Source organism: Schistocerca cancellata, unplaced genomic scaffold, assembly GCF_023864275.1.
Source record: "Schistocerca cancellata isolate TAMUIC-IGC-003103 unplaced genomic scaffold, iqSchCanc2.1 HiC_scaffold_782, whole genome shotgun sequence".
Lineage (NCBI taxonomy): Eukaryota > Metazoa > Arthropoda > Insecta > Orthoptera > Acrididae > Schistocerca > Schistocerca cancellata.
The window spans coordinates 2,929,537-2,948,581 of NW_026046793.1; the positions used below are offsets into that span (position 1 = coordinate 2,929,537).

The 19,045-nt window shown below is 39.8% G+C and overlaps 1 protein-coding gene and 1 long non-coding RNA gene across 2 annotated transcripts in view; one reads left to right on the forward strand and one right to left on the reverse strand.

Annotated features, from left to right (window-relative positions):
- LOC126143151 (uncharacterized) overlaps positions 1–19,045 on the forward strand; it is a 243,123-nt gene that overhangs the window by 149,945 nt on the left and 74,133 nt on the right. The gene's annotated exons all lie outside the window — the stretch shown is intronic.
- LOC126143129 (disks large homolog 5-like) overlaps positions 1–19,045 on the reverse strand; it is an 87,827-nt gene that overhangs the window by 5,961 nt on the left and 62,821 nt on the right. The window contains exon 7 of the mRNA XM_049915339.1: positions 13,297–13,485. Within this exon, the coding sequence (XP_049771296.1) occupies positions 13,297–13,485 (189 nt within the window). The remainder of the gene's footprint in view (positions 1–13,296; positions 13,486–19,045) is intronic.

Consider the following 19,045-nt stretch of genomic DNA (forward strand, 5'->3'; position numbering starts at 1 on the left):
AAAATAACAGGATACCCCAGTCAGAATTAGAAAACATCAAACAACAAGTACAACAAATACTGGAACAAAATAATGTGCAATCAGAAGAAGAAGAAAATACAGTAATGGACTCAAACATCCCAGAGCAAACAAAGGACAACACACATCAATTTTAAACAATCAGAGGAAAACAAAATCTTCAGACAGCCACCAGAACAAGCACAAATAGAACACGAAGTGACACATGTTAGATATAGAAGATAAATTTCAGCTGACATATATAGAATACAAAGACACAAATACAGACATTAGACCATTCTTGCATAGACTGCCAAATAACCCACAAGTCGAAACAACAATAAAAACTACCAACGCAATCATACACAACAAAATAAATGAAAACACAACTATGGAAGAGTTACAACTACTGGTTTATATAGGAGCACTCACGACACTAAATATACACACTAGGCAGAGATCAGAACCAACCAACACACAGAAGAAACCCACAAAACCAGCTTGGCAACACAGGCTACCGATCAGAATAGAAAAACTGAGAAAAGACATCGGACAGCTAACACAATTTATAAAAAATGAAATGTCAGAAAAAAAAAAAACACGAAAAAGTTTAGGTAAAATCTCACAACAAGAAGCGATAGAGCAATTAAATGAAAAGAAGCAGAAATTACAAGCATTGGCCAAACGACTTAGAAGATACAAAAAATGTGAAAATAGAAGGAAACAAAACCAAACATTCAACACAAACCAAAAGAAATTTTACCAGACAATAGATAACACACACATTAAAATAGACAATCCACCAAACATAACAGACATGGAACACTTCTGGAGCAACATATGGTCAAACCTGGTACAACATAACAGGCATGCACGGTGGATACAAGCAGAAACAGACACATACAAGATGATACCACAAATGCCTGAAGTGATAATTTTGCAACATGAAGTCACCCAAGCAATTAATTCTACTCACAATTGGAAAGCCCCTGGAAAAGATAAAATAGCAAATTTCTGGCTAAAGTAGTTCACCTCAACACATTCACATCTAACTAAATTATTTAACAGTTACATTGCAGACCCATACACATTCCCTGATACACTTACACATGGAATAACTTATCTTCAACCTAAAGATCAAGCAGACACAGCAAACCCAGCTAAATATCGCCCCATAACATGCCTACCAACAATATACAAAATATTAACTTCAGTCATTACACAGAAATTAATGACACATACAACACAGAACAAAATTATAAATGAAGAACAAAAAGGCTGTTGCAAAGGAGCTCGAGGATGTAAAGAGCAACTGATAATAGATGCAGAGGTGACATATCAAGCTAAAACTAAACAAAGGTCGCTACACTACGCATACATTGATTACCAAAAAGCTTTTGATAGTGTACCCCATTCATGGTTACTACAAATATTGGAAATATACAAAGTAGATCCTAAATTGATACAGTTCCTAAACATAGAAATGAAAAATTGGAAAACTATACTTAATATCCAAACAAATTCAAATAATCACACATCACAGCCAATACAGATTAAGTGTGGAATATACCAAGGAGACTCATTAAGTCCTTTCTGGTTCTGCCTTGCTCTGAACCCACTATCCAACATGCTAAATAATACATATTATGGATACAATGTTACTGGAACATACCTGCACAAAATCACACCTTTGCTATACATGGATGATCTAAAACTACTGGCAGCAACCAATCAACAACTCAACCAATTACTAAAGATAACAGAAGTATTCAGCAATGATATATAAATATGGCTTTTGGAACAGACAAATTTAAGAAAAATAGCATTGTCAAGGGAAAACACACTAAACAAGAAGATTGCATATTGGAGAACCACAGCGACTGCATAGAAGCAATGGAAAAAACAGATGCCTATAAATATCTAGGATACACACAAAAAATAGGAATAGATAATACAAATATTAAAGAAGAACTAAAACAAAAATATAGACAGAGACTAACAAAAATACTGAAAACAGAATTGACAGCAAGAAACAAGACAAAAGCTATAAATACTTATGCTATACGAATATTGACTTACTCATTTGGAGTAGTGAAATGGAGTAACACAGACCTAGAAGCACTCAATACACTTACACAATCACAATGCCACAAATATAGAATACATCACATACATTCAGCAACAGAAAGATTCACATTAAGCAAAACGGAAGGAGGAAGGGGATTTATTGACATAAAAAACCTACATTACGGACATGTAGACAATTTAAGAAAATTCTTTCTAGAACGAGCAGAAACTAGCAAAATACACAAAGCAATCACTCATATAAATACATTGGCTACACCACTGCAATTTCATAACCACTTCTACAACCCTTTAGATCACATAACATCAACAGATACAAAAAAAGTAAATTGGAGAAAGAAAACACTACATGGCACAGCCACACATCGATCAAGACGCATCCAACACATGGCTAAGAAAAGGCAATATATACAGTGAGATGGAAGGATTCATGATTGCAATACAGGATCAAATAATAAACACCAGATATTACAGCAAGCATATTATTAAAGGTCCCAATACCACAACAGATAAAGACAGACTTTGCAAACAACAAATAGAAACAGTAGATCACATCACAAGTGGATGTACAATACTAGCAGATACAGAATACCGCAGAAGACATGACAATGTAGCAAAAATAATACATCAACAGCTTGCCTTACAACATAAACTTATAAAACAACACGTTCCCACATACAAGTATGTACCACAAAATGTACTGGAGAATGATGAATACAAATTATACTGGAACAGAACCATTGTAACAGATAAAACAACACCACATAACAAACCTGACATCATACTCACCAATAAAAAGAAGAAATTAACACAACTAATCGAAATATCCATACCCAATACAACAAATATACAAAAGAAAACAGGAGAAAAAATTGAAAAATACATCCAACTGGCTGAGGAAGTCAAGGACATGTGGCATCAGGATAAAGTTGACATTATACCAATTATACTATCAACTACAGGAGTCATACCACACAATATCCACCAGTACATCAATGCAATACAGCTACATCCAAACATATATATACAATTACAAAAATCTGTAATTATTGATACTTGTTCAATTACCCGAAAGTTCCTAAATGCAATATAACATATACCATACAGTTACAAGGAAGTCACGCTTGACCGAGGTCCGCGTCACGTTCCATTTTTAACCAGACTTAAGTCTGAGGAAAAAAAGTCAATAATAATAATAATAATAATAATAATAGCTCCTGTATAAAAAAAAAATGGCAGACTCGATTCTAAGAGAGATGAAATCATTTATTACAGAAAATCTATTTCATTCACTACAGGACCCTCTTCAGTGCAAATATTAGTTTTAAAATTTGTGCAATAAAAGCACATATTATAACTTCAACATGACCTCAACACACAATAAACGTTGGATGAGGAGGATGTTGATGATTGGTTTGTGGGCTGATTAACCGCACGGTCATCAGTGCCTGTACAGTGTCCCAGTCTTTACACAGTCAAATTTTAGCCATGTTCACAAATAATGATGATGTTGAAATGATGGCGCAACACAAACACCCAGTGCCTGGGCAGATAAAATGGCCGAACCAGCCGGGAATCGAACCCGGGACTCTGTGATCCAGAGGCAGCAACGCTAGCCATTAGACCACAAGCTGCGGACGGCCATGTTGAAGTTGTTAGTATGTGCTTTTATTACACGAGTCTTCAATACTTATTTTTGTACTGAAAATGGCCATGCGGTGACAAATCAATTTGCTGTAATAAATTATTTCAAATCTCTTACAACTGACGCTGCCATTTTTCTTGTTTACAGCACTAATACTGTGGTAGTTGAGAACATGGTTTCCAGAGGAATCCAACCTCAATAAAAATAATTTACAACTACAGAAACTAACTTACAAAAATGAATTTTAAAGGGGAAAAAAACATTTTCTCAGCTTCCGGAATGTGTTCGACACAATTTCATACCTTTGACAACAAAACAGGAGCATATGGAATATTGGACAAGCTGAGTGATTGGACTGAAGATTTTCTAGGTAACAGAAAACAACATGTCATTTTCAATAGAGAGAAACCTTCAGATGTACAATACATAAATGTCCTAATGTTGAAAGTACCATGAAGATATTCATGGAAAATACTGTTGTGTACAGAGATGTTGCAACACTAGGAAATTGAATCGAAATCCAACACAATCTGCAAATGATCAATGCTTGGTGCAGGGATTGGCAGGTGACCCTCAACGTAAAACAAATTTAATGAATTGCAAATAAATAGGCAGGAAGACCCACTGCTATATGGCTGAACAACTGCAGAACACTCACTGGATGCAATCACTCCCATAAAACATCTAGGAATGTACGTATGGAGCAGTTTAAAGTGGAATGAACACATGAAACTTATTGCTGCGGCTGACACCAAACAGACTCATTGGAAGATCCTGTGGAGATGGAGGCAACCCACAATGCAGGCAGCTTACAAAACCCTTGTTCAACCAATACTTTATGAACCTCATCAGGCTGGTTTCTGTATCAGACAGGAAAGACACAAGAACAAGGGCATTCAAAGAAGAGCAGCACATTTCGTTAAAGGTTCATTTAGTAAGAGAGTGAAGATGATGCTCAGCTAATCCCAGAGCGACGCTGCAAGAGAAGCATTCTGCACCACTGTGCTCTTTACTGTCAAAACTTCCAAGAGCGTACATTCCTAGAATATATATATGAAGATAGTAATTGTACTTGAGAGAACAGATACCATTGATGACTGTGCAGCTTCTCTAGAATGAATGATACTTGAAACCTTCAGCTGCCTACAGGTGTTGATATACCTCGATGGGGACAGCTGAAAATGTGCCCCCCGACCGGGACTCGAACCCGGGATCTCCTGCTTACATGGCACACACACACACATTTTCAGCTGTCCCCATCGAGGTATATCAACAACACCTGTCAGCAGATAAGGGTTTTAATTAATTATCATTTATTCTAGAGAAGCTGCACGGTGATCAATGGTATCTGTTCTTTCGAGAACAATTACTATCTTCATATATATAGTTAAAGGCTATCCAGCCATTGACGTTCGTCTGTGCAAATGCGCACAGGTTGCCTGAACTCTTATGGGAATAGACAACTTGGTGTGCGCGAGTAATGAGTGGAAGGGCAAATATCTATTAGGTACATTACGTATATAGACGGTGGACAGTTGGGAATGTGGGTCTCACGGGAAGCGTGCAAGGGATAAGTCCCTGCAGTCGCACTATTCGTCTGTACCCTCGGTGGCTCAGACGGATAGAGCGTCTGCCATGTAAGCAGGAGATCCTGGGTTCAAGTCCCGGTCGGGGAACACATTTTCAGCTGTCCCCATCGACGTATATCAACAACACCTGTCGGGAGCTGAGGGTTTCAATTAATTATCATTCCTAGAAGAGTTACTAGTATATTGCTTCCTACAACATGTACAGGGTGTACATATAGTCCGGGAACACTCAATTATTTATTGCACAAGAACCAAACATTGGACAGATATTATACATGTCATTTTGAAGAGAAACCCTGAAAGTTTTTTTTTTATGTATACCACCACAGCGTAGTTTGGTAAGTTGCTGATAATCAGTGCTAGTTGCAAATGTAGCGCGTTCAGGTGCAGAGCAAGCTTTCTGTGTGTTGGAATTCGAGAAAAACAAGTGTGCTACAGCTGTTCAATGATTGTTTAGAACCAAGTATGGCAAGAAGCCACCAACATGGAAGGCCATTTACCACTGGCACAACAAATTTGTTACGACGGGTTTCTTGTGCCCGACAGAGAGAGGCAGATGTCCCAGTGCAAGTGAAGTGAATGTGGAGCACGTACGAGAGACATTTGTAAAGACTCCAAAGGAATCTGCTCCAATGACAGTGTGGAAAGTCCTGTGACAGAAGCTGTCCATGAAACCATTCAAATTGGAGCTAGTGCAGAAGCTCAATGACGACAAAGACAAGTGTTTTGAGTTTTGTTTGCAGTTGCAACAATTGAATGAGGATGGGGATGGCATTGTTGATCGCTTAATTTTTAGCGATGAAGCCACTTTTCACACTAATGGGAAAGTGAACAGGCATAATTGTTGAATATGGGGTTCAAAGCATCCACATGAATGCATTGAATTTGAGCACGATTCCCCAAAGGTAAATGTTCTTTGTGCTGTGTCGCGTCAAAAACTGTACAGGCCACATTGTTCTTTGCCGAGAGTACTGTCACTGGATATTCCTACTTGGACATGTTGGGGCAATGGCTGATGCCTCAAATGCAATCAGACTCTCCGTTCATCTTTCAGCAGGATGGGGCTCCACCCCGTTTTCATTGCGAAGTTCATCGGTACCTGAACACGGAGCTGCCGCATCGATAGATCGTCCTTGCTACAAAAGGGGACAGCTGTTTCATGAAAGGGCCTTCCCGATCACCAGATCTCACTCCGTGTGACTTTTTAATGTGGGGACACATAGATCTGGTGTATGTACCGCCCTAGCATGTGATGTAGCAGAGCTCTGGGAGAGAATACGGGAAGCGACTGCCGCAGTCGACGATAATTTAAAGTATTCTTGAACTTTATGTACACACTATTTCGCGACAAGACCGTGGAGGGAAAATTAGAGATACCCCAGACCTCACATGAAAGCTTATCAGCAATCTTTCTTCCCACGAGTCATTTGTGAATGGAATGGGGAAGAGTGTGGGGGTGCGACATTGATACATAACGTACCATCCACCCTCACCTGACTTTGCTTTGTGGAGTATAGATGTAGATGTAGGGAATGGTGATAACCAGCTGACTGCACTTACTTCCATGATCTCATACATTACTGAAATAATTTCAACACAATTTAACCATTGTATCATAACGGAAGCGCATGATCCCTCCTCCATTCTAATATTTTTATTGAACAAATTTTCACATGTCTTCATGTAGCTTAGTCTACCAACAACAAGTAAGGCACTCCTTCCTTTCTTTGGTGTACGAGGGTGGTTTGAAAAGTTCTCGGAATCACCACAAGAGGTCAGCACCAGCACAACGAGTGTTTCACGTGATATTCATTGGACTGTTGTCTGTAAACAGGTGTCATGCTCTCGGAAGAGAGCTGTGGCTGTGACTTGGCTCTGTTGCTCCCACGTAGTGATTTGCAAAGATGGGGGGAAAAAGGAAGAAAAAAAAATGAAAATTCAAGATTCGAGCAGAGATTAAGAACTTTGTAAAGAAATGTATGAAAGCAAAGGACATTCATGCCGATTTCCAGAATACACTAGGGGACAATGCATCTTCATATACAACTGTTGCCAAGTGGGTGAACGAATTTACATTTGGTCGAGAGATCTTAGATGATTCGCACAGTGGCCGGCCAAGACGTGTCACTACTCCAGAAATCATTGCATAAGTGCACAAAATAGGTGTGGAGGATCGCCCATTGAAAATGCGTGAAATTGCTCACGCTTGCCAGATATCATCTGAAAAGGTATATCGCATTTAAACTGAAGAATTAGAAATGAAAATATTATCTGCAAGATGGGTGCTGCGACTCTTGACATGTGCCCCCACACGTGCCAGCGGCATGGCAAAATTACACGAACTAAGGTATAAATTATTGTCACACCTACTTTATTCACCTGATATGGCTCCGACAGACTTCCATCTCTTCCCAAAACTAAAAATTTTTCTTGGTGGACGCAGATTCACTTCAAATGAAGAATTGATAGCTGGAATTAACAATTCTTTTGCAAGTCTGGAGGAAACTCATTTTCGAGATGGGATCAAGGCACTGGAACATTGTTGGACCAAGTGCATTAGTCTACAAGGAGACTACATTGAAAAATGAAAAAAATGTTTCAGTGATGTAAGTACTTTTTTTTCTATTCCATTCTGAGAACTTTTCAAACCATCCTCATATCTTAATTAAATTTCCAGCTTCGTATAAAATGCCAAGGTGTTCCTTCCACTTAGTGATACCTGCAACACTTTCTAAAATCTAACAATATTATGGAAAGGACAGCTGCTACTCATCATATAGCACAGGTGCCGAGTTGCAGAAAGGCACAACAAAAAACTGTCAGAAAATCAGCTTTCAGCCAACAAGATATTTATCAAAAATATGCTCCCCCTCCCTCTTCTCCACACACAAATACAACCTATGTTTGTGCCTATCTGCAACTCAGCATCTCCGGTATATGGTGAGAAGCAACTATCCTTTTCATAATACTGTTGCATTCCAACCTGAATTTTCCATTGTTTGACTTCCTACAATCTTTTCTTCATTAAGCACTAACCTCCATACTATTAGGTTGCTGCGTAAGTTCATAGCATTTGTACCTAAGCTTATTAAACACAACAGATACACGTAACAAGGATTTAGTCATCACTGACATATTCTTCTTCAATGTTTACAACAGTCTGCCAATGCCAGGGTAACTTTCCAATTAAACTGTAGGAATCATGTGGCTATCAGGTGAAGAACTAGTCGAGCCATGCTCAGAGGGTGTTTCCATCTGGAAAGGGAGTACCTTGAAAGCTGTTTGATAGAGAGCAGAGAACGTGGAAATCTGAGGTCTCAAAATCAGGTGAATAAGGTGGGTGCGGAGTGACTTTCCAACCCAGCTCCAGTATTACTTTTCAGTCCTGCAGAATGCAGGAGGACATTACTGTGGAGTAGCATCACATCACGCTATCTTCCCGGTCATTGTTCTTGGATTGCATTTGCCAGACATTTCAGTTGTTGTCAGTAAATGTCAGCAGTAATGGTTACGCCTTAGCGAAGCAATTTGTAGTACACCATACCGTCATTGTTCTACCAGAAGCATAACATTATCTTTTGTGGATGCATGCACGTCTTGTACAGTGAGTAGCTGCTGCGTTTTCCTTAAGTTAGCATAAAGACATCATTTCTCAACAACAACAACAACAACATACAAATGGTCGGTGTTGTTCATGAGCTAATTGATGACACAAGCGGAGATGCATATATGGCCACCCACTCATTTTTGTGATTTTGGCTTGGGCCATGTGCTACCCAAATATCTAATTTTTTTTACCCTTCCCCACTGCATGCAAATATCTTCTTGTTGTCTTCAGTCCTGAGACTGGTTTGATGCAGCTCTCCATGCTACTCTATCCTGTGCAAGCTGCTTCATCTCCCAGTACCTACTGCAACCTACATCCTTCTGAATCTGCTTAGTGTAGTCATCTCTTGGTCTCCCTCTACTATTTTTACCATCCACGCTGCCCTTCAATGCTAAATTGGTCCTCCCTTGATGCCTAAGAACATGTCCTACCAAGCGATCCCTTCTTCTAGTCAAGTTGTGCCACAAACTCCTCTTCTCCCCAATCCTATTCAATACCTCCTCATTAGTTATGTGATCAACCCATCTAATCTTCAGTATTCTTCTGTAGCACCACATTTCGAAAGCTGATATTCTCTTCTTGTCCAAACTATTTACCGTCCATGTTTCACTTCCATACATGGCTACACTCCATACAAATACTTTCAGAAACGACTTCCTGACACTTAAATCTATACTCGATGTTAGAAAATTTCTCTTCTTCAGAAACGCTTTCCTTGCCATTGCCAGTCTACATTTTATATCCTCTCTACTTCGACCATCAGTTATTTTGCTCCCCAAATAGCAAAACTCGTTTACTACTTTAAGTGTCTCATTTCCTAATCTAATTCCCTCAGCATCACCCAATTTAATTTGACTACATCCCATTATCCTCGTTTTGCTTTTATTGGTGTTCATCTTATATCCTCCTTTCAAGACACTGTCAATTCTGTTCAACTGCTCTTCCAAGTCCTTTGCTATGTCTGACAGAATTACAATGTCATCGGCAAACCTCAAAGTTTTTATTTCTTCTCCATGGATTTTAATACCTACTCCGAACTTTCCTTTTGTTTCCTTTACTGCTTGCTCAATATACAGATTGAATAACATTGGGGATAGGCTACAACCCTGTCTCACTCTCTTCCCAACCACTGCTTGCCCCTCGACACTTATAACTGCCATCTGGTTTCTGTACAAATTGTAAATAGCCTTTCACTCCCTGTATTTTACCCCTGCAACCTTCAGAATTTGAGAGTATTCCAGTCAACATTGTAAAAGCTTTCTCTAAGTCTACAAATGCTAGGAACATAGGTTTGCCTTTTCTTAATCTAGCTTCTAAGATAAGTCATAGGGGTCAGTATTGCCTCACGTGTTCCATTACTTCTACGGAATCCAAACTGATCTTCGTTTTCCTACTGTCGAATTCCAGTCACCCATGACTATTAAATTTTCGTCTCCCTTCACTACCTGAATAATTTCTTTTATCTCATCATACATTTCATCAATTTCTTCATCATCTGCAGAGGTTGTAGGCATATAAACTTTTACTACTGTAGTAGGCGCGGGCTTCATGTCTATCTTGGCCACAATAATGCGTTCACTATGCTGTTGGTAGTAGCTTACTCGCACTCTTATTTTTTTATCCATTATTAAACCTATTCCTGCATTACCCCTATTTGATTTTGTATTTATAACTCTGTATCCACCTGACCTAAAGTCTTGTTCCTTCTGCTATCGAACTTCACTAATTCCCACTATATCTAACTTTAGCCAATCCATTTCCCTTTTTAAATTTTCTCACCTACATGCCCGATTAAGGGATCTGACATTCCACACTCTGATCCGTAGAACGCTAGTTTTCTTTCTCCCGAGTCCTCTCGAGTAGTCCCCACCCGGAGATCCGAATGGGGGACTATTTTACCTCCGGAATATTTTACCCAAGAGGACGCCATCATCATTTAATCATACAGTAAAGCTGCATGCCCTCGGGAAAAATTACGGCTGTAATTTCCCATTGCTTTCAACCGTTCGCAGTACCAAAACAGCAAGGCCGTTTTGGTTAGTGTTACAGGGCCAGATCAGTCAATCATCCAGACTGTTGCCCCTGCAACTACTGAAAAGGCTACTGCCCCTCTTCAGGAACCACACTTTTGTCTGGCCTCTCAACAGATACCTCTCTGTTGTGGTTGCACCTACGGTATGGCTATCTGTATCGTTGAGGCACACCAGCCTCCCCACTAACGGCACGGTCCATGGTTCATGGGGGGATTTATTCCAATACTACAATACATATAACAGTACAACTGCCTACGAGAGCATAGGCTTTTACAGCCTTTGTCATCTTCAATAAAACAGTTCTGGGTGTAAAACCATGTTATGTTGATGCCACTATACTCAGAACCAGTTTATTGAAGAAACAATAGTTTAAACTACAGCCAAAGATAGTTTCGTCTTATGTTCCCAAACACAAGCTGTAACATTTCTTCTGTAACAAAAGCAGTGAAAGTAGATATTACAGTTTTCCATTCATTGATGGATTTTGGACAGTTGCTTTTGCTAAACCCCGGGGAAAAAAAAAAAAAAATGGTCAGGTGGTGTTAGGTCAGGCGATCGTGGAGGCCAAAGTCACAGTTAAATAATGCGATCACCAAAAAACATCAGCAAGCAGTGACATTGAAACGCGAGCTGTATGTGAAGTTACACCATCTTGTTGAAAATAACTGGTTAACAATTATACGGCACTGCAGAGAGACTTTGTGAATGTTGGGAGAGTCCACTTGATGGGAAGTAACCCAGGCAACAAACTGTGCGTCTGCACGCGTGTGCGCCCCCTGTATGTGTACGCACTGAATTGAGTCTATCAGTTCTAGTGGGCGCCTGTATAACACTCGTCATGTGGTGCAAGGAAAGATGAACATGACAGAATAATATTAAGTAGTAGCAAGTAAGTCGCAGAACATATACTGTGCATGGCTGTTTTTGTGTTTGCAGACATTAAGCGGGCAGTGTGGAATACAAGGAAACAGCAAGAAGTGGTGACAAATTGCTTCACCCGCTGTGGGTGGCACATTTTACGTTTTGTGGTGGTGGCTTGGCAGTGGCTTGACTGTCAAAGAGCAACCACACTCTCCAAAAATTAACATGAGAGACAGGATGGTTTTGCTACAGTTGAAATATACTGCAATCTGGACTGTCATATTGAGCCTTCAAGGCATATGTCTTATGAAAGTTGTGTTCTTCTCTAATTCGTGAATCACACTAATGAGCCGTACAACTACTCAAGGAAATATATGTCTGAAACTAGAGGACGTGCTTTTTATGATATGAGTAAGTTTTCTTCTTTTGCTCCAGTAACTTCAGAATGTTAAGAAGTCGAGCCTTTCCTCAGCAACACACAGGATTTCTGAGGCACTGATTAGCAGGACCCCGACTTCAAGAAAATCAACTGTAGCACTCGATTAAAAGGAAAAGGTAAATACTTCAGATGTTACGTCGGGTAACAGATCTTGTTAAGTGTTCTGACTCAGTTTCAAGTACAAGGTGCGAGCCAGCAGCTACACGAAACCCTAAAACACCAAGAAAAACACTTCAGTGTGCGTGCTCTTGTGAGATCAGACTGAAGTTTAACAATAAGGATGATGGGTGACCTGTTAAACACTTTCACTGTACATCAAACTTTGGCACACTAATGGTTTAGTCGAGTCATCACGTGGATTTATGAGTGGGATCCTGAGAAAAAGTGGAAAAGTAAGGAGTGGCACACACACATCTACTTGACCAAAAACAGCTCAAATAAGCAAATCAAAGATCAAAACAAAGCAAATTTGCTTTTTTGACAGTAGGGCTATCGTGCATAAAGAATTTGTTCCTCCAGGACAAACTTTCAACCAAATGTTTTACAAAGCTAAAGTTGAAAGGCTCAGGAAAGAGAGAATTATTAACTGAGACTGGACATTGCACACAAGTGGATGCTGCTTCGTGAGATCACCCCATGCCATGCGGCCACTTCCATCGTGGAATTTTTTACTTAAAAAGGCTTTCATATTGTTCTGTGGCCCACTATTCACCTGAACTGAGTCCTTTTGATTTTTTCCCCAAAATTGAAAAATGTCTTAAAATGACATTTTGGGATTCAGGAACATTCAGAAGAATGTGACCGAGAGCACTGCAACCCAGAGTGGGAACAATGACTGCCAGTGTATAGTTGCCCAAGGGAGTTCCCTTGGGCAATATTATTGACTGAAAAAATAAAAACTACGGTACATAAAAAATCAGTCTCATTACTTTTCTCCCACATCAAATATACAGAAATGATGGTGTAACTACATATGCATCATGCAACATGAAAGCTATACAAGACCTGCTTATCTGCATGGAAGAGAAGGAGATACTTACAGCTTTAAGTTCCTCTGCTGAAGCTCTTCTCAGTTGGTTCATTAGTTCTGTGAGATGATTTGGTGCTTCCTTGCATTCTATGTCTACCTGTGAACGTTTCCTTCTAGCTTTTTCCGCTGCTTTCTCAATATTGTGCCAGCTATGAGACAAATCGCTAGCTAAATTCATTAATTCCTTCTGAGCACTTTTCTGGAAAAAAAAAGGCCGTACATTAAAACAATATTCATTTCAGCTGTTGCAGGTATAGAGGAACAGGAGTTATTTCTTGGCAAGTATTACATTTCTTCAGCACCAATGAATGTTGATTCTACTGCACACAGTGTCGCCTTTGTGAGAAAGCATTAACCACAGGACAAATAGCAATCACAAACTTTACACAGTTACATAAGACATAATATGGCTGATATGATTTTACTTCATTTAAAGAGTTTTGGGCAGATTGGAAAAATCCCTATCTTAAACAATGTAATATTTATTCATATAAAAGGTACCCTTTTCAGCAATTATTGGGAATAAAAATTTGAAGAAAATATGCCTTGGGTTGCACATTTCTAGCCACTAACAAAGGTATTTCTGAAAGTATTGATTATTTTTAAGATAATTATATTTGTGAAAAGTAGACAAACTTTCTACACCGTTCGATGTACATAAGGCTAACTTCTTTGAGATTTACAAAATACGAAAATCCCCGTGTTAAAATATGCACAATTCTCCAATGAGTATACCCCATAATTTTGAACAAATTCTGGTTAATAGAAACTAAGAAAGTACACTTTTTCTTGAAAAATACAACTTACAGAAAACAGCCATTAAAGTTGACAATGCCTCCCAGCTCCATACATTGGGTTGTCTGCATCCTCTTCCATTTCATCTTGCAATATCCTTTTTCCTCCCTGTCTTGCCATTGTTTCAAAGTCTCAAACAGTTCTCAGACACAAAAAGCCTTTCTTTATCTAAATTTAACATTTGTTTTACTGCAAAATGACCAAAGGTTTCAAGCAGCCTTTTCAGTACTTCATATCTTGCAACATTTCCTTCACTGAATATTGTCACTGCATCCAAGACACCAAAATGCAGTATACCGATTGCCACCAAAACTCTCGGGAATTCTCTCCCAGATTACACTGTTCGTGGACTCGTTAGGATTTTGGGAGTGATTTTCGTCAGTGGATTTACATCTGACAAATCCTTGGAAGTTTCTTTCAAGATTTCTACTTGCAAAAGAAATAGCTGGTTTGTAAATAAAATCACTTTCTGGAAGGCCTATGACTGGGTTTATTGTCTCTTGAAGAGGTGAAACAAAACTGCCCACACAGCTTTTCTAATATCTTCTATGCTACTGCTATGCCATAATAGTTTTGAATTCTTTCCTTGACAGATTTTTTTCATGTCTATTCTTACCATCTAATCGTCAGCCATCTTCCAATTTCTTTCCCTTATATGCAGTTTTCAGTCCTCATAGCCTCATACCCATTTGCTTTTTTGCACTCCTGCTTGGTGATCGTTACGTTTTCTCCACGTAGCTTCTCTTCCTCAAGTGTTTTGAAAGCTACTGAATCACTACCTCCTAAATAATTGCTCTCAGAGGTGGGGGATTCAAAAATCAAATTTCAATCTGAGAACTATTACATACGAGGGGCATCTGAAAAGTCCGTGCAAAGTCCAAGAGATGGCACCACTGGCCCGTATCGAGGTCATGTTCAGTTAGTAGTATCTTTTCAGCCATATTGGTCTATTTCTTTGTGTTTGACATTCGCGTGAATCAAGGAAGTGGAGTCATTGTCAAACAAATGGACAAAAAAATTTCTTGTGGTGATTAAACATTACTTTATGAAAGGCAAAACACCTCAGGAGACTGAAGAGAAGCTTGATAAACACTGCTGTGACTCTGCACCTTTGATTAGAACAGTTTATAAGTGGTTTCAAAATTTTCGGAGTGGCCATATGGCCACAAGTGATGCTGAACATTCTGGATGCCCTGTGGAGGTTACAATTCCAGAAATCATTGATAAAATCCATGATATGGTGATGGATGACAGAAGAGATAAGGTGCGTGAGATTGCTAGTGCTGTGGGCATCTCAAATGAATGGGTACATATTATTTTGCATAAATATTTGGACATGAGAAAGCTATCCACAAGATGGGTTCAGCGATTGCTCGCACTTGACCAAAAACTGAATTGTGCGAAGCATTGCAAGGATGATTTGCAGCCGTTCAGGAAGAATCCACAGGACTGTCGTTTCGTCACTGTGGATGAAACATGGATACATTACTATACTCCTGAGCTCAAACAACAATCTAAACAATGGGTTACCAAGGGAGAATCTGCACCAAAAAAGGCAAAGACCATTCCTTCGGCCGGAAAGGTTATGGCGACTGTCTTTTGGGATTCGACTATCTGGAAAAGGTAAAACTATTACAGGTGCATATTATTCATCATTATTGGACTGTTTGAAAACCGAGCTGCAAGAAAAACGCTGGCAATTGGACCACAAAAAAGTCCTTTTTTATCACGACAATACACCTTCACACACCTCAGCAGTAGTGGTCACAAAATTAATGGAAATAGGATTCCAACTCATTTCACATCCCCCCTATTCTCCAGACTACTATTTGTTCCCCAATTTGAAGAAATAGCTGGCAGGACAATGATTTTATTGAAACGAGGAGGTGATTGCAGGAACTAATAGCTGTTTTGCATACGGATAATTCCTATTATTCGGAAGGGATCAACAAATTATAATCACATTGGATGAAGTGCATAAGTCTAAAAGGAGACTATTTCAAAAAACAAAGGTTTACGCCAAACACATAAGTAGCTTTTATTTATGCACAGACTTTTCAAATGCCCCTCGTATACATGGTTACTCGCACAATGTTTTGTTGAAACAAATGAATAAACCAGAACTAAGGAGATAATACGTGTTTTATTTATTATTGGGAATGGTAAATTCTGTAGACCATGACTAGAGGGGGGGGGGGGGGGGGGGGGGGAATGGAAATTAAGATATCAACCTGTCCGGAGCCCCTAAAATTATGGAAATGATAATTTTCTCATGCTCCTTCAGATATCGAAAAACAGTTGTTTACTGTGTGTTAGAGGATATACAGTCACTGACAACATATTCATTTCCAGAAAGTCATACGTGGGAAACATGATCCATAATTAATCAACAAACTGAGGTTAGTGATATAAATATTCAGGAGATTATGTATATTTATTTTGTGTGTGTGTGTGTGTGTGTGTGTGTGTGTGTGTGTGTGTGTAATCACAGGTTTTTCATTGTTCCACAGGTCTGTCATCAACTACTTTAAGAGAGGCTACAGGTATTATCTAATAGTTGTTTCATAATGTCCACTGGACCCTCGCCCCCTCCTCCTGACTCTTAGTTTTCCATTCCACAAACACTCCTGCTTACACGTGTCACATGCATATATGTCAATGTGTGCACGGAAGTGAATGTGGAGAACATGTGATCTGAGTAACTGTTTCTAACTCTAGAATTTTTCCATCTTCCATTTTTGTGCAGTTGCTATCTACAAATGATAAATTTGATCCATTGGTGGATTTCACACAGGACCAAAACTTATCCTTTGACAAACTGGCAATGCAGGTTTCACTTTCAAAAGCACTAAAGACATCTTGCACAGCTGATCTTATGTCTGCATGAACCTTTTTTTGGTTATGTTGCATTGCTGGCCACACCAACAGGAAGAGGCACACAATCAGAGCTCCACAGTTGTTTTGAAGAGGGTAAACTCAGTCCAGTGTTTTGAGCATGAAAACATGGTCCAAGTAGACTATTCTTTTTATTATCCTTGGGTCATGTTCAAGCACCCATAACACGTTCAGAAATGGTGACATTGGTTTATACGTCAATTGTTGACAAGATCTTGCACATACATACACTTTATAACCCAAGTTATTTACATATCTTATGCTTCCAGCTTCTTTTCACACTCCAATACATTGTCGATACATGTGAACAGGTATGCTTCTTATTTTGGTGCGTATGTGGCACAAAGGCAATACAACAATGTATGTGATAACGTCCTTTAGCTGACAAAAACAAACTTCCTATGTCATAGTATAGGTACAACTGTTATGGTATGACTGAAGATGTTTACGATCTTATCTGTGGATGGTCAATAACATTAAGTAAGGTACTGGTGGAATATTCACTGGCATAAGCTTGTTATTCTCTCACATGCTATCTTGTTGGAAGTAAAGGATTGAAACTCTTACATCAGATATTATGTCACGTGTAATATTAGAAATTGTGGTACAGTCCAACCACAGAAGCCTTTTAATGAGGTGTGCCAGTAAGTTTAGGAAATAAAATAATACTGATGTATTAAAATAAATATCTCTCGCTCCCTCAAACACACACACACACACACACACACACACACACACACACACACACACACACACACACACACACACACACTAGGTGAATCTTTTTTCACCATGCAGTGTTATAATGAAACAGGAAAACCATAGTTGGTTGCACCATGTCATTAGTCATTTCAACAATGTATTACAGTACAGATATTGGAACCTGCAAGTGTTATGTGAAGAAGGGACCTACTTTGGATTGCCTGTACGGACCACCTAAACCACACTACAACTGTTGTGACAGTGCCACGACATTTAACAGTGCCACCACGACAGCACGCGCAAACGGCGATAGAGGCGCTCCGCAACTCGGCTGAACGCGGGAGCGCCACCTAGCTACGAACAGCGCCGGCCGCATGTCACAGCACGGCAGTCGAATGAGAGATACTGAGTTGTTATCATGTAACTAGCTATTGTTTCTAAGTGAGTGTGTTTGAATATCCACACAATTATTGGTGATTAAAGGTTATAACACTTTTTGGCGACGAGGTCGGATATTTTCACTGCGTTGTGGATTTGTGTGTTCGTGACGGGGCAGACACGGAACAGCTTATGCAAGCACTCATTGAACAGCAAACACAGTTGACGGCTGCTGTTCAGGTGTTGTCGACGTCGCTTACTCATCGTCTGTCTTCCTCTTCTCCGCCTCCGTTCCCTCCTTACGACGAGGCCGCTGAAGACTGGGAGGATTATGAGAAGCGTTTGCGGCAACACTTCTCGGCTTTCGGCGTTGTCGACACTCCTATGTTTAATTCGTTATTTCTATCTTGGATTTCCCCACGGATCTATCAGCTGCTATCTCAGTTAGCCCCTCTGCAGGAACCTGCCTCTCTGTCCCTCCAAGAAATGTGTGACTTATTGTCTAACTATTACCGCAGAAACACCCACATCGTTGCCGCCCGCGTGGCGTTCTACCGGGGTCGTAAACAGCCCAATCAATCTTACCGGGCTCGGGTGGCGGAACTACACGGTCTGAGTCAGTTTGTCACGGACACTCAACACGAGTCTTATGCTGATTCAATGGTTAGGGATGCTATTCTAGGGCTTGCTCCTGATAAAGAAGTTAGACAACGTGCCCTACAACTGCCAAACCCGTCATTGTCTGAAGTTCTAAGCATCGCTCAATCCTTTGAAGTGTCTCACACTGCTGGCGCGCAAATAGACGTGTGGTGTGACGGAGGCGCTGTACAGTCAAGGTGGTGGTGGGTAGTGTTTAACGTCCCGTCGACAACGGGGTCATTAGAGACGGAGCGCAAGCTCGGGTTAGGGAAGGATTGGGAAGGAAATCGGCCGTGCCCTTTCAAAGGAACCATCCCAGCATTTGCCTGGAACGATTTAGGGAAATCACG